General features: G+C 48.8%; 6 protein-coding genes across 6 annotated transcripts; 4 read left to right on the top strand and 2 right to left on the bottom strand.

Moving 5' to 3' along the window:
• Positions 1–771: 771 nt before the first annotated feature.
• On the top strand, positions 772–2837 carry PEX2_016950 (uncharacterized protein; the record flags this gene model as incomplete). Its single annotated transcript, XM_016738970.1, has 6 exons — positions 772–1573; positions 1640–1767; positions 1840–1905; positions 1962–2418; positions 2477–2650; positions 2722–2837. The coding sequence occupies 6 exons, from the start codon at positions 772–774 to the stop codon at positions 2835–2837; spliced, it is 1743 nt and encodes a 580-aa protein (XP_016602487.1).
• A 580-nt stretch (positions 2838–3417) lies between these two features.
• On the bottom strand, positions 3418–6759 carry mph1 (3'-5' DNA helicase; the record flags this gene model as incomplete). The annotated part of the gene is made up of 1 exon (XM_016738969.1): positions 3418–6759. One exon carries the CDS (start codon positions 6757–6759, stop codon positions 3418–3420), a length of 3342 nt encoding a protein of 1113 aa, XP_016602486.1.
• A 939-nt stretch (positions 6760–7698) lies between these two features.
• PEX2_016930 (uncharacterized protein) lies at positions 7699–8391 on the top strand (the record flags this gene model as incomplete). Its single annotated transcript, XM_016738968.1, has 3 exons — positions 7699–7816; positions 7880–8161; positions 8216–8391. The coding sequence occupies 3 exons, from the start codon at positions 7699–7701 to the stop codon at positions 8389–8391; spliced, it is 576 nt and encodes a 191-aa protein (XP_016602485.1).
• A 647-nt stretch (positions 8392–9038) lies between these two features.
• PEX2_016920 (HD domain-containing protein) lies at positions 9039–9746 on the top strand (the record flags this gene model as incomplete). The annotated part of the gene is made up of 1 exon (XM_016738967.1): positions 9039–9746. The coding sequence occupies one exon, from the start codon at positions 9039–9041 to the stop codon at positions 9744–9746; it is 708 nt and encodes a 235-aa protein (XP_016602484.1).
• A 385-nt stretch (positions 9747–10131) lies between these two features.
• cap2 (F-actin-capping protein subunit beta) lies at positions 10132–11268 on the top strand (the record flags this gene model as incomplete). Its single annotated transcript, XM_016738966.1, has 6 exons — positions 10132–10160; positions 10303–10682; positions 10752–10823; positions 10869–11021; positions 11093–11140; positions 11195–11268. 6 exons carry the CDS (start codon positions 10132–10134, stop codon positions 11266–11268), a joined length of 756 nt encoding a protein of 251 aa, XP_016602483.1.
• A 297-nt stretch (positions 11269–11565) lies between these two features.
• PEX2_016900 (mediator of RNA polymerase II transcription subunit 11) lies at positions 11566–12163 on the bottom strand (the record flags this gene model as incomplete). The annotated part of the gene is made up of 2 exons (XM_016738965.1): positions 11566–12030; positions 12083–12163. The coding sequence occupies 2 exons, from the start codon at positions 12161–12163 to the stop codon at positions 11566–11568; spliced, it is 546 nt and encodes a 181-aa protein (XP_016602482.1).
• Positions 12164–13036: the final 873 nt, after the last annotated feature.

Genomic DNA, 13036 nt, shown 5'->3' with positions numbered 1-13036 from the left:
GTTTTTAATAAAATCCTTCAAATGAGGGCTGTCAACCTTTTTGTTACTATTTGTTTCCTAGTTTCTCTGGTCAGAGGTGCTCGGATATCCCTTGGAAAGAGAAGTGCTAGTATCTCTAGTCATTTTCCTACTGGAAGTTTGGCCTCCTCTTCTCCGTTCTCGTCTGGGTGCCCTTCTCACTTCGACTCAATTTATACTCCTGACACATCAAAATCTACCAGTCTACCCCATACCACACCCTATCCTACCTCTATGGTTACGAGAACCAGGACTCCCAATGGCACACCACATGCATCTATGTCGAGTGAAATACCTGCTCCCTCGAGCCAAACCCAGCGTTCTGGGTTCTCGACCAGCAGTACACAAATATCGACCACATCTGGGACCTCCAGCCTTATAGACCATCCTTCAAATAAACCAACAGAAAATTCTGTCCCGCCTTCTGTGCCAGGGCTTGTCGGAACATCAGCAAGTCTGGTACCCGGGACCTCCACGCCTGACGAAACACCTAACTCAAGTAATGACAGCTCCGATACTACCTCTCATAGGGCATTGGCCACGACAACAGACATAAGCTCATCAACCGAAGACGGAATCGTAGCCCTGGCAACTTACTCCTCGCGCTCAGTGACATCGGTCACAACAGTAAAGGGCGTTACGAGTAATTCCCATACGTCCACCGTCGGAACGGATCACCACACGACTCTGATTCCAATCGTTGGTGGATCTCTTTGTTGGGTATGGGATCATTTTTAGAGGTTTAATCCATATATGCTAACGAAAAACAGTTTTGTCCTCCAGATATTGGTGCAGGATTCGGCCTTTCTGATGGGTTCCCCAGGTGTATATCCACCTGGTCCACCACCTCCTGGATTTCCGTCTTCAATTCCCGCCATCACAGTCGATTCGATAGGAAAACCTACATATTCTAGCGCAAACTTGGATCCAAAACCAACTGATGAGTCAAGTTCATCTTCATCAACGTCATACTCTTCGGCCACGTCCTCGTCATCCTGCACAATCACAGAAACGGCATCTTCCTGTACTGTAATAACAAGCTACGGAGTAGATATTACCGATCGCACTACCGCGACATTTACCACCACTTCATGCACCCCTATCAGTGGCTGTACTATTACTGGAGCTACTGAGACTAGTGTCACTACTTCGACGACGACAGCCAGCTGCTACAAGTTTCCGGATGATACCACCTTTGAAACAAAGCGCGATGTCGACGAAGATAAGACCGTCTTCTTTGGTTCCTCGCTATGGCCAAGAGGTCGAGATGACGGCTACTATGAATTCGGAACTTGCAATCTTGGCATTGTGAATGACCCGCTGCATTATCCGTCGCACCCAGGCCCCAGCAAGATCGTGGACTTCATGAAAAAACAGAATACCCCATTAAAAGGGTTATACATCGTCCCAGAACAGGATTGTGGAGTAGCACCCAAAGTGGCATTACTTTCTGACTTTGATACTTTAACGTCACAAACGTGTTATGACCAGGACAAGAAGAAATACGCTGCTATGGGCGCAAGCAAATCCCCGTTTGTCCAAACGGAGTATGTTTGTAAGTTCTAACACTTGTAAACCTAACATTGATTATATTATACTAATCAGGTTCGAAATTCCCCAGATGAACTGCAAACTATGCCGGCTTTCTTGACTTATCTTATTGACAAAAATTTGATTTCGTGCGAAGATATGAAAAAGACGTTCTTTCCAAGCGACGGTAAGAATCTAGGAAAAGAATTGTTTAATCAGGTATGAGCAGTTGGATACCAGAAACCCTTGGATACGGTTTCGATGCTTTCGTTCATACTGACTTGATTCTAGCTTCCTAGCTTTACCAACCCAGACTTTGTTGTTCTCGACAATAGTGTGAATGATTGGAAAGGAAAGGTATGGACAGATGCCTTATGAGAAGCTAAACGCTCATCGAACTAATTTCTAAACAGATATTTAATGGAAAATTGAAAGGCGGCAAGGGCACCGCAGCGAGGCTCAAGGAAATCTATAATGTCGCCATGGCATTTGATTATATGCGTATTGAGGACGTGTATACAAAGTTCCAGACCACAAACGCCCGTATCTATGAATTCCTCCGCGATACATTCGATTATTGTGGTAGTCAATACGCTCCGCAGGGTGGCTGGGCACCGGCGTATTCGAGGTTCATGTCAGCCTATCTCTCCTCGCAGGGCGCTCATGCCGCTACGGAAATGTCTAATAGGTGGACATTGGCCAGCAAAGATAAAAGGAACGGCCAAGCCGAAACGGATGCTCTATCTCTACTTACGCAGAGATATCCACCTGAAAGCTGGAACTTTGATATCGATACCCTTTTATCATGGCCCGCAGCTGGTATAGGGAAACGTACAGAATGTCCCTTGGATATGTCTACGTCCTCATCAGGTATACCACTATGTTTAACACAAAGCAAGAGGTCCTTTGGCTGATATACCCGATCTAGATGGATCAGCGGCGTCTTCCACGCAAACTTCTGAGCAGGTTATCGGAAGATCTTCTACAACCAGTACTCCTACATCGGGCTCCCCGACTTCAGAACCTGCCACGCCAGGGTCCCCTATCAATTCTCAGTTCTCGCCCACCCAAACCCAAGCGCCAATAAACCCATTCGGAACTGGTGAGATTACTGGAACCTCCACTCTGGCTGTAGTCATACCAACTAGTGGTGGCTATTTTGAGTATACCCAGGTAACGAACTATGCCCCCCTGCCGTCCAGTGTGGAAATTACGACTCTGCCACCTGCGAAGTGGAGAAGCACCAAGTGTTTCATATGGCCATGGACATGGACGATGTTGGGAAGTAGTACGTGTGCGTGCTTTACATGGCAAGCGACTGATATCATGGAGGGGAACTCGGCCAATATTGTACAGGTGACAGAGGTTGAGAACTACTTTTATACGACGGGTTGCGTAGCGACAGCCACGGTTTGAGGGAATTCCGTACTTAATCAAGGCTCGGAGCTTGGAAGCTTGGGGGATGGGAGCTGTGAGGGCATGTCTATATCGTAATGTCTTCTAAATTCGGTTCATGTGTTATTGGAATTCTGATCCCTCGTAGAAAAGTCTCTTGCACACAGTATGCTTTTTCCCTGCCTTCGCATACGTCTTAAAAGACCAGCTAACAAGACAGTCAAAAAGACTAACCAAAAGACGTCACAAGGCCGCAAACGCGGCCGACTATTCTTGTGTACTCAAATTAAATAAGATTGGAAATGTCCAGGCGAGATATAATTGCACATGTCCGACTAGACTAGGTAAAACCACCGTAGATAGGTCTAGTTATAGGAATGAGTCTGATGAAGTGTATCCAATAGAATTCCTATATTCGAACGTGGCAAGAATCCTCCCATGTCCAAATAGCATCTAATGCCTGTCTCTATTACATCAGTCATCACTAGTTCCAATAATCGGTTTGTTCGGTTTCCGACCCTTAGGTTTAGACCCGCTACTAAACAAAAGGCTAGCATCCATCAGCTCGAAATCCGAGCCATCATCACCAAAGTCATCATCTATAAAGGCAAAAGGATCGTTCTTCTGCTTGGGTTCGCGATCTGGAGATAACAAGGAAACAACCTCCCCGCCAGCGGGGTTTGCGGTAGCTTTGTTAGAAGCCCGTCGAGCTGTACTTTTAGATGGTGTTTTCAAGGGCTTTGGGTTGTGCCGAGGCTTCTTAGTTGAACCACTCCGGCCCGTTTGACTGGACTCGTCTGACGAGGGGGGTTCGCGGGCTAAAATCTCTTTAAACCGATGATCGCAGTCAGGGCCAGCCTCGTGCATCTTCTGTAAGGCTTTTACCATGCGTCGAGTGAGAGAACCATGCTTGACGTTCTTTGTGGGCCTTTCAATGAGCTGCAAACGTGGAAAGGCGTCGTTGCGAGGGAATCGGATGAACTGCGGAGAAGTGGCACCGATGTTCTGATAATGATTTTCAAGATCATTTTGCTCACTCGTGCTAAGAACAACGTCCTCCACCGATGGAATATCTACAGGCTCGGGTGTGGGGCTCCGAGGTCTCTTTTTGGGGGTGGCTGCCTTTTTGGGTGCAGTGGCTTTCTTCTTCTGGGGTTTGTCGCCAGCCAAAGTCGAGGCTCGAGTAAACCCTGTCTCCACATCATCCGGCATGTGGAACACTTTGGCAGGTCGCTTCGGTACTCGCCCTCTGCGTTTCGGCTCAAGTAGTTCTTGCTGCGAGTTCTCCGGGGGTATATCGATCTGTCGTTTATCGGGCACTGGACGCACGCCCGCGGGTAAGATGCGTGCAGAGCGATCATCGTGAAAAGTGAATCGGGAGCCACTGGCAATCATTTGCTGCATCTTCTCGTAGTTGTCTTTGGCCTTGATGTAGGAGTCTTCTTCTTTGCCTTTCATCAATAGCAGGGTGATATTACCGGCCCGCTTGCGGCCAGTTCGGCCCATGCGCTGCAGCATACGAATGGGCGATGCCGACGAGTCATAGCACACGATCAAATCGACCTCTCCAATATCCAAACCTTCCTCGCCGATGGAGGTCGCAACGATCGTGTTGTAAGTGCCTTTCTTGAAATCCTCAATGATTCTGAGCTGTGTCCTCTGGTCCATGCCTTCAGAGCCTTTGGCGCTGGATTGACCCACGAAAACATGAGGCCGAATCATGGGCTCGTATCTTTTGAGCACTCTCGTGACCTCTTCGGCGCTGTCACGGAAATGTACAAAAATCATGACACGAGTCGCAGGCTGGCTAGTGCCATCAGGCAAGTCTTTCCCTTCACCCCGGTCCATAAAGTGATTCAGAATCACTGACTTGAGATATTCCAATTTCGGATGGCCAATGAACTCTGGATTCTTACTCCATGGTTCAAGATGGCCAAGTAGTTTCTTGAAACTTTCATCTTGTACGACTTGCTTGTGGTATTTCCCACCTCCGCCTTTCTGTCCCTCGGAGCTTGATTTGAAATGGGTTACATGGCGATAGAATGGCACGATGCCATGATACTTGAGGAGATCGATAGCGTGGGCCAAGCTAGCAAGAACGGTGAAAATGGAGTTGACTTTGCCTTTCAATCCAAAATGGGCATTCCGACCGGCGTCGGACTGCATCCATTGCTGTCTCGCCACTGTGAGACCGTACGCAGTCAGCCCCATAGGGTCACGTCCCCAGTAGGCATTGAGGGTCCGGAGTTGGTCAAGCAAAGGCTGCAAGGCCGCAGACATAAGGTCCATACAGAATATCATTTCATCTGAATTCTCAAATGTTTCGATTTCGATATTGCGAGCGTGAACGTACTCGCGAATGTCGATTGAGTTCTCTGTACGGATTTCGACACGCGCTATGTCCAGGCCATCAATAACCGCCTGGACCGATTCGACTGTTGAGCCCGGCGTTGCTGTGAGTGCGAGCACGCGGAAACTGTTGTTGAAACGCCGAAGGAATTTGACCACCTCAACATATGCATACGCACCCGTCGCGCGATGAGCCTCATCAACGACCAACAACACGATTCGCTTAGGATCGGCGATCCCGGTCTTCAGGTCATTGATCAGTGTTTGGGGTGTCATGAAAAACACCCGCTTTGATTTCCACTCCTCGGCGCGAATACCCGGTGATGCCCCTCCTGTGAGCATTGTCGACTCCGAGCGTGGGATTCCGGCAATATCCAAGCAGGCCGATACCTGCTGTGAGACCAAGGGTTTCGTTGGTGCTACAAAAATGATTTGCGAATCTTTCGTCCAGCGAAACCAATTGAGCATAATTGTAGCCGCTATAAATGTCTTTCCTAAACCTGTTGGCAAGGCCACGAGTAGATTATGAAACAGGCCTGCCTGAGCGATGTTGAACTGGTAATCTCTGGTTTTGCCCAAATTCGTGGGGTAGACCCATGTATCCAAAGCATTTTTGACAAGTTTGTGTTGGGTCGGGGGTTCAGTCTTCTCTGTCGGGCCCCAGTCTTGTTGGTGCGGTACCAAGACATCGGGGTTTGGAGCAACCATGCCGAATAAGGTGCTCTGTCTGAGATGGGGTTGTCGAATTGGGCCTCGGGATTGACTGAACTGCGGAGCTGCAGGATGGACTGGTCGTGCTACTGGTGACAATAATGGCGAAGAATCAAATGCACCTTCAGGTATGTCCTCCAGCTCAAACGGGGTATCCACCGAGACATGCGTGTTTGTCTTTTCCGGCGGGGCAAACGGTTTGGGAGCAGTGTTGTTTGATAAACTTGGGGTTTGGAATACCCCTCTGGTTGTTTTCTCCTCCTCAAATGAATCTAAGGAAGCTGCGATAGCGGCCATTAACTCCTCATCATCTTGGGAATAATTCCCCTCCTGTCCACCACCACCACTACCACCACCACCATCTTGTTCTCTAGTTTCGAGTTTCGGAGGAGGTGGTTTTGCAACAGGCTTCTGCCATCGCGGACCCCGTATTCGTTCCGGACTTGAGGAGGGCTGCGTGAGTTGCGTGACAAACATGTCATTCTGGACAGTGGCTTGCTTCAACACACAGCTCTTATTTTTGGGGCGATCATGATATTCTTCGAAACCAAGAGGTGATTCTCGGCGCCGGGAGGGTAAATCGTCATCCTCCATATCAGAGAACGAGTCGATCGAAGAACCGTCATCTTGACCTTCGCGCTCTTCCCCGCGATTTCGAACGCGGCGGCGTTTTGCGGGACGGGAGGGCCCATCGGGGGTTCCAGGGACTACAAAGTCGTCATCATCGAAGTAATCCGACTCAGAATCTGTCGACATCGCGTGGATAGTTGAAAGGCATTCCCATAGCACTCTGCATGTGCAATCGTCACGCGTCGCGTCGCGTAGTCAGGTGATGAAGCTATGTTTGTATAGTTTGCACCGGACCCTTGTTCATTGCCCAGGTGAGCCCCAAATCTTTGAATGCACTTCATCTCTCGAATGGCTGAGCCTAGACGAACTATGCAGTATATTGTACCTACATAGGTGCTTGAGGGTTTCATATTCCATGCTTGTCTATCATATAACATGCGTTTGGTCCCATTGCCCCTTAAAAAACCTCCATTCTACTTTGATATCCCACCTGACAAACAGTAGCCTCAAGATTACGTACAATATACTCTGTACTACCAACAGCCTTAAGATTATCTTTTCTGTTCTTTGTGACTTTCAAAGTTTTCCTGCCAAGCCCTGAGAGCCAATAGGAATGGCAAAATTCTCCATCCCATAAAGAACCGATCCCTTGCTCACACGCTAATGCCTGAAGTCAATCAATATTATCTAATTTGACAGGTCTGGTGTCCCTCAGGGTCTCAATTTGCGACCAAACAGCAAACCCCTTCCTAAGGGGGAGATTGTCATGCACAATATTCTTGTCCGGGGAAGTAAGATCATCGCCGTGCATCACCTGGATGGACTTGGTTCGTCGAAACCAAAGCGCCAACTCTGACATCCTTAGGTTAAATCTGAGACATCGCGAATAGGACTCTGTGGTATACCTGCTTTCGTTTCTGAGGTTGTTTTGAATAAAATCCATGCCAGGGCCAAGGGCGTCCGTTTGCTTTGTGGGCTTGTCATCAATAATATTTAATACTTTGCTGTCTGCTCTTTTCCCACCCTACATTTATCTGCCATTCTTTTCTTCAATATACTGTCACTACTTACCAGCACTTTTTACCTTCGTTGATTTAGTCATCTTCTCATACCCTTTTACTCAATATGAAGTTCAGCATCCTCGCTCTCTCGGCCTTGCTGGCTATCGCCGCTGCCGCAGACACTACGACCGCGAACCCTTCAACCATTACTTCTACTCCCGAGGTTGAGTGCGCAAAGAGCTGTAAGCTACCCTTTCTCATAGCCTCTCATCTTGAGCTTTGATGCTAATCCAGCTTGACTCTAGGCGAAGCCACGGATATCTGCTGCACAGCCAAGTGCTACCATGTGCCCTGTCCAAGCGAGAGCCAGGTAAACGACACCAACAAGTGTGTTGCTGCCTGCCCTCAGGGCACTGGCTCTCCTGCCGATGCCCAGAAGTACGCCGAGTGTGAGCAATCCTGCTACAACTCGCACTTCTGGGGCGGCAATGGCAGCGGTGCAACTGCAACCTACTCTTCCACCACCTCCAGTACCGGCAGCACTGCCACGCAGACTAGCTCTGACTCGTCGAGCACCGATTCTCAGTGTATGTTCTCATTCAACTTTGTCGATACGGAACTCTGCTAACATCAGCCTTCAGCTTCGGGCAACAATGACAGCAATAACAACAACGACAACAATCATTCTTCCTCCTCAGCGACTGCTACCAGCTCCTCGGGCTTCTCGCAACAAACCACCAACGCCGCTGCTAATGTCAAACTCGGTGCCTCTGCTGCTGGTCTCTTCGGCCTGGTTGTTGCTGCCTTTGCTCTGTGAGCGAAATATATTAGGTTTTTGGTCTGCGACTTTGTAATTCGGCATGGTCTGGGCATACGGGACCACCCCCGATCTGGATCTATGGGATGGCTCTCTCGGCCTTGGAACATAATTTTACTTTCTTCCGTGTGATATTGTCTTAAATATCAGTTACGAACCTTTTCTTCAAATGGAACATCATAATTTACAACCAGTATAATCGTACTTCTTATAACATTCAACCAAGACCTTGCATAGAAATCTCTCAACATCATAGCCCAACGCCTTCGTTGCAGATTAGTCCCCGTAAAGTTGGTATCCCACATGTACAATATAGAGGCCGGTCTATATCTTCAAAAAAAAAATATGAAGCTGTTCCCACAATTCCACGGAAACACCGGTTTCAACGTGAGAGTGCAATATGCATCCCGGGGCAATCTTCGTAGCTACGAGTCGAGTGTCATTCACCGCCAAATCTGTTTACTGCGGGGGAAACCCGGTATTCTCTTCAAAATACGGTGCTGTTGCCTAGAAACATAGCAACCAATAGTCAGCTTGTTATAAAAATCCAACTTACACCGCTGGCATAAGTCTTGAGTACCACTCAATTCATATCATCGGACCAAAAAAACTTCAATCCCCCAACAACCGGATTAAAAGCGCCCACAATGGATGATACCAGCGAAGAATTCCAAGCACTCTTCAGCGAGATGTCCGCTTTCGTGACAGACTGTATGTCAGGCCACGACCCATCTCATAACCCAGCACATGTCCACAGAGTGGGAGCGCTCGCCAACAAGATCCTGGAAGCAGAGCGGGCGCTACACCCCACAACGCAATACAACGGGGCAGTTGTCAAACTCGCAGCACTGCTGCATGATATCGGTGACAGAAAGTACTTATCCAAGATGGATGCAGCTCCCGGAAGCCAAGAACTCGACCCAACGACTATGGTGCAGCATGCGCTTCTTGCACGGGGTGCGACACCAGAAATCGCATCCAGGGTGCAGACAATTGTGTCGCATGTTTCTTATACGACTGAATGCAAGGATCCGGCGTTGATCCGGAGGATGATTGATGAGGATGGCTTTGTCGAGCTTGGAGTTGTCCAGGACGCTGATCGACTTGATGCCATTGGGGCTGTTGGAATTGGCAGGTGTTTTACCTTCCTTGGAGCTGTAGGGAAGAAATATTGTGTTGATGGGAAATGGGAGATGGATAACTCCATTGAGCATTTTGGAGACAAGCTGGTTAAGCTGGAAGGGATGATGAAGACTGCTACGGGGAGGGAGATGGCTAGGGTAAGGACAGAGAGGTTGAATGTCTTTGCGGGTTGGTGGCAGGATGAGATGAGTCTTGCTTCAGGTTCGCCTTAGGAGACAGAAAAATGTATCACAAATCTATCGCGCACATCTGATTTTCTTCCAAGGTTCATTACTCACCAAAACCCTTACGATTCAACAATCCGGCAGTGGTATGGCCTGTCTTTTCCATGAAGATCTTGCAGACAGTGGGCGTATTTCATACGCTAGATTAAGAATTAAAGATCATTAAGAAAACAAAGAATACAAATTTCTGTAACCATACATTTGTGTAGTCTTTTTTTGTCTTCTCATGGGTGCTGTCGAAGTTGATATGCTCCGATTGCTATAGATATCATGTACTGCCACGCAAGAAGCCCAAAATACGCACGCACCTCACCCGCCCAAGATCAACACCGCCATTCGTTAAGCAACAGATATACAACCAACCTTCGCAACCATGGCTGATGCACAATTTGACAGCGCGCTGTGAGTAACCTGTCTCGCAATAAATACGGCACTACAGGCCCCTTTTTCCCCCATCCATGACACTCGCTATGACAACCCCAGACCCCGACACAACCCCGCCCCATGCAGTCGGAGACAAGTGAGCTGACCACCCCTTCTGCAGCGACCTCCTTCGGCGCTTAAACCCGCGGGACACCAAGACCAACTTGCAAGCCATTACCTCAATCGTCCCCGAACTCACCGAAGACCTCCTCTCCTCCGTTGACCAGCCCCTGGAGATTCGCCGCTGCCCGCAGAGCAGCCGCGACTATCTGCTCTGCGACTACAACCGCGACGGCGATAGCTACCGGTCACCATGGAGCAATGAGTTTGACCCTCCGCTTGAGGATGGCACCGTGCCCAGTGAGCGAGTGCGCAAGCTCGAGGTTGCCGCCAACGAGTCGTTCGATGTTTACCGCGAGCTGTACTATGAAGGAGGCGTGGGAAGTGTGTATTTCTGGGATTTGGATGATGGATTTGCCGGCGTGATTCTATTGAAGAAGGGTGCGTTATGAACTGACTGCGGATCACTTTCTATCCTTAAGATTGCGACTGACTGTTTCCTTCGACTAGGTGTCACCCCGGGTTCCCAGAGCTCCGGCGAATGGGACAGCATTCACGTTTTCGAGGCTACCGACCGCGCTCGTATGTCCCACTACAAACTCACTAGTACTGTTATCCTTCACCTAGCCAACAAAACCGAGGCTCTTGGTGATATGGACCTCAGCGGGAACATGACTCGCCAAGTGGAAGTTGATCTGCCTGTGGAGTCGGATGCTAGCCATGTCGCCAATGTGGGCAGGTTGGTGGAGGATATGGAATTGAAGATGCGAAACTTGCTACGTATGTTTCTTTCTCTGCTCGTCATTTAATGGCTTGAGGGCTTTATGCTGACATGGACTTTCACATCACAGAGGAGGTTTACTTCGGCAAGGCGAAGGATGTAGTTGGCGAGCTCCGAAGTAAGTGGATGCACATAATATCCGTGCCGTTGCAATATGCTAACATGAATTTAGGCTTGGGCCCATTGTCTGATGCGAACAGAGACCGGGAAACCCAGCGGGAAATGATCAAGTCCATGCAGAAGTAGCCATGTTTACTGTTCCGACAAATATCTTGCTCGGCTAGGCCGGTGAACTATACCTGTCGTTGCGTTTTCGTTTTGTATAGCGTAGTTCTGTGAACATGCTCGAACACTGATCCATACACACTTTGCGCCTAGCGTTGGTTACATATGTACTCTGCACGCTCTGAATATATGTATCATCTTCCAATGGGACTCGTTGTACTCGTAATTTCAATGCCGGTGGCAGCATCTAGCCCGGGGTATCATAAACGTATGAAGAAAGCTCAACAAATTGCGCCGAATGAACACATGGCTCATCATTCAATCCACCTGCATGTCCTCCGGTCCATTCGCTGGCCTGGAGTCCTTGCTTGTCTCGGAAGGCTTCTGCATCTGCTCAACAAACTGACGAGCAGCCGCCCACAATTCGGCTTCCTTATCTTTTCCAACTGTATCCTTCCGGCTATTAAGCCGACTGATATCCAGTGAGTTTGGAGCCCGCGATTTCGCTCCTGCGACTCCTTCATTTCTGGCTCCAGGTTTTGTCTCTCCTGCGCGCGACGGCCTCTCGGGTCCTACAAGAGATGATTCCTCTAGGGAGTAGACCTGTCGGCGGAGGGATACGTCGGCTGAGGAGAGAAGCGCGAAGTATTTCGCACTTGCTTCTTTGAACCGCGTTTTGTGTGAGTCGAGTGATCCATCTGGTGCAACGGAAGAAGGGCCCGGTTTGGCGTTGGTCAACGCTTGGATCGCGAGACCGGCAGAATGGAGGAGTTTTGTAACATCCTTATGGGAAGAATCAGCAAATGGTTACTGCATAATTGTATGATCCTAGTACCTTATCCATATCATTCAGCTGTCGAATGCGATCGGCAGAGGTAAAGATCGGTAGCTCTTGCGGCGGTGCGTTTTCGCTCATATTGACTGGTGGAGGATTATAAGAAGGAAGAAGATAGATAGTCGTATTAATCAATTCTACCGGTGCCGATTATAGACGAGAGATCAAGATCCCAATGGAGATTGGGAAGCTTATTAGTCGTGGTCACGTGTCGGAAGCTGGGGAGGTCTTAATAAGCGGTGAGGTAGCCAGCTCGTCGGGATATCAAATTCAAGATATCAAATCCACTATTCTATTGTTGAACGCTCAAAGTCCCATATACCTTTGGGCGCTATATACAATAGGAGAAATATTGATAGCTGGCCACCTAAGTCAATCATATAAATCGCCGGCGATTGTACGCAACCCAGCTCCGTTGCCATCCTCCATCGCAGTTTGAGGATCTGTCTCGAAGTTGTCATCGATTAGTTGTCGATTATGTCGGCACCAGGCGGGGCCCCAAGCCCTGGACCTCGCAGTGGTAGTATGGGACCAGGTGTAAATGGGAATGGGATGTCGATGCCTTCCCAACAACCATTACCTGGAACCCCCGTTCACTCTGCGCCGACTCCAGGACCCAGTGCACCACCAAGTGGTGCTATGTCACAGCAGAATTTGAACCAAATAGTAGGTACTGTTGTGATTTATTTGTGCGTTGTTCGAGAAATTTTCCTTGTGCCCCTTTGCTGTCCCTTTGCGATGATTGTTCCTTGCGCGTTATGTCTGTCCTATGTGTTTTGGAGCCGAATTTGAGAGGCTTGATATAATGGCGACATTCCACCGGATTCCCCAAAACCTGCTGGTAGAGATCCAATACGGAGAACTCTGAGGCATTTTGCCTCAACACCAACAACATTGAAGATGCCACGAGCCCTCGAGCAGCCTGTTCCTTGGCTGTTGCAGCCCTTGGATGCT

The sequence above is a fragment of the Penicillium expansum genome, assembly GCF_000769745.1.
Source record: "Penicillium expansum strain MD-8 chromosome Unknown contig46, whole genome shotgun sequence".
NCBI classification, from domain to species: domain Eukaryota; kingdom Fungi; phylum Ascomycota; class Eurotiomycetes; order Eurotiales; family Aspergillaceae; genus Penicillium; species Penicillium expansum.
The sequence above is the reverse complement of the archived record's forward strand: the minus strand, read 5'-3'. Positions and strand labels throughout refer to the sequence as shown.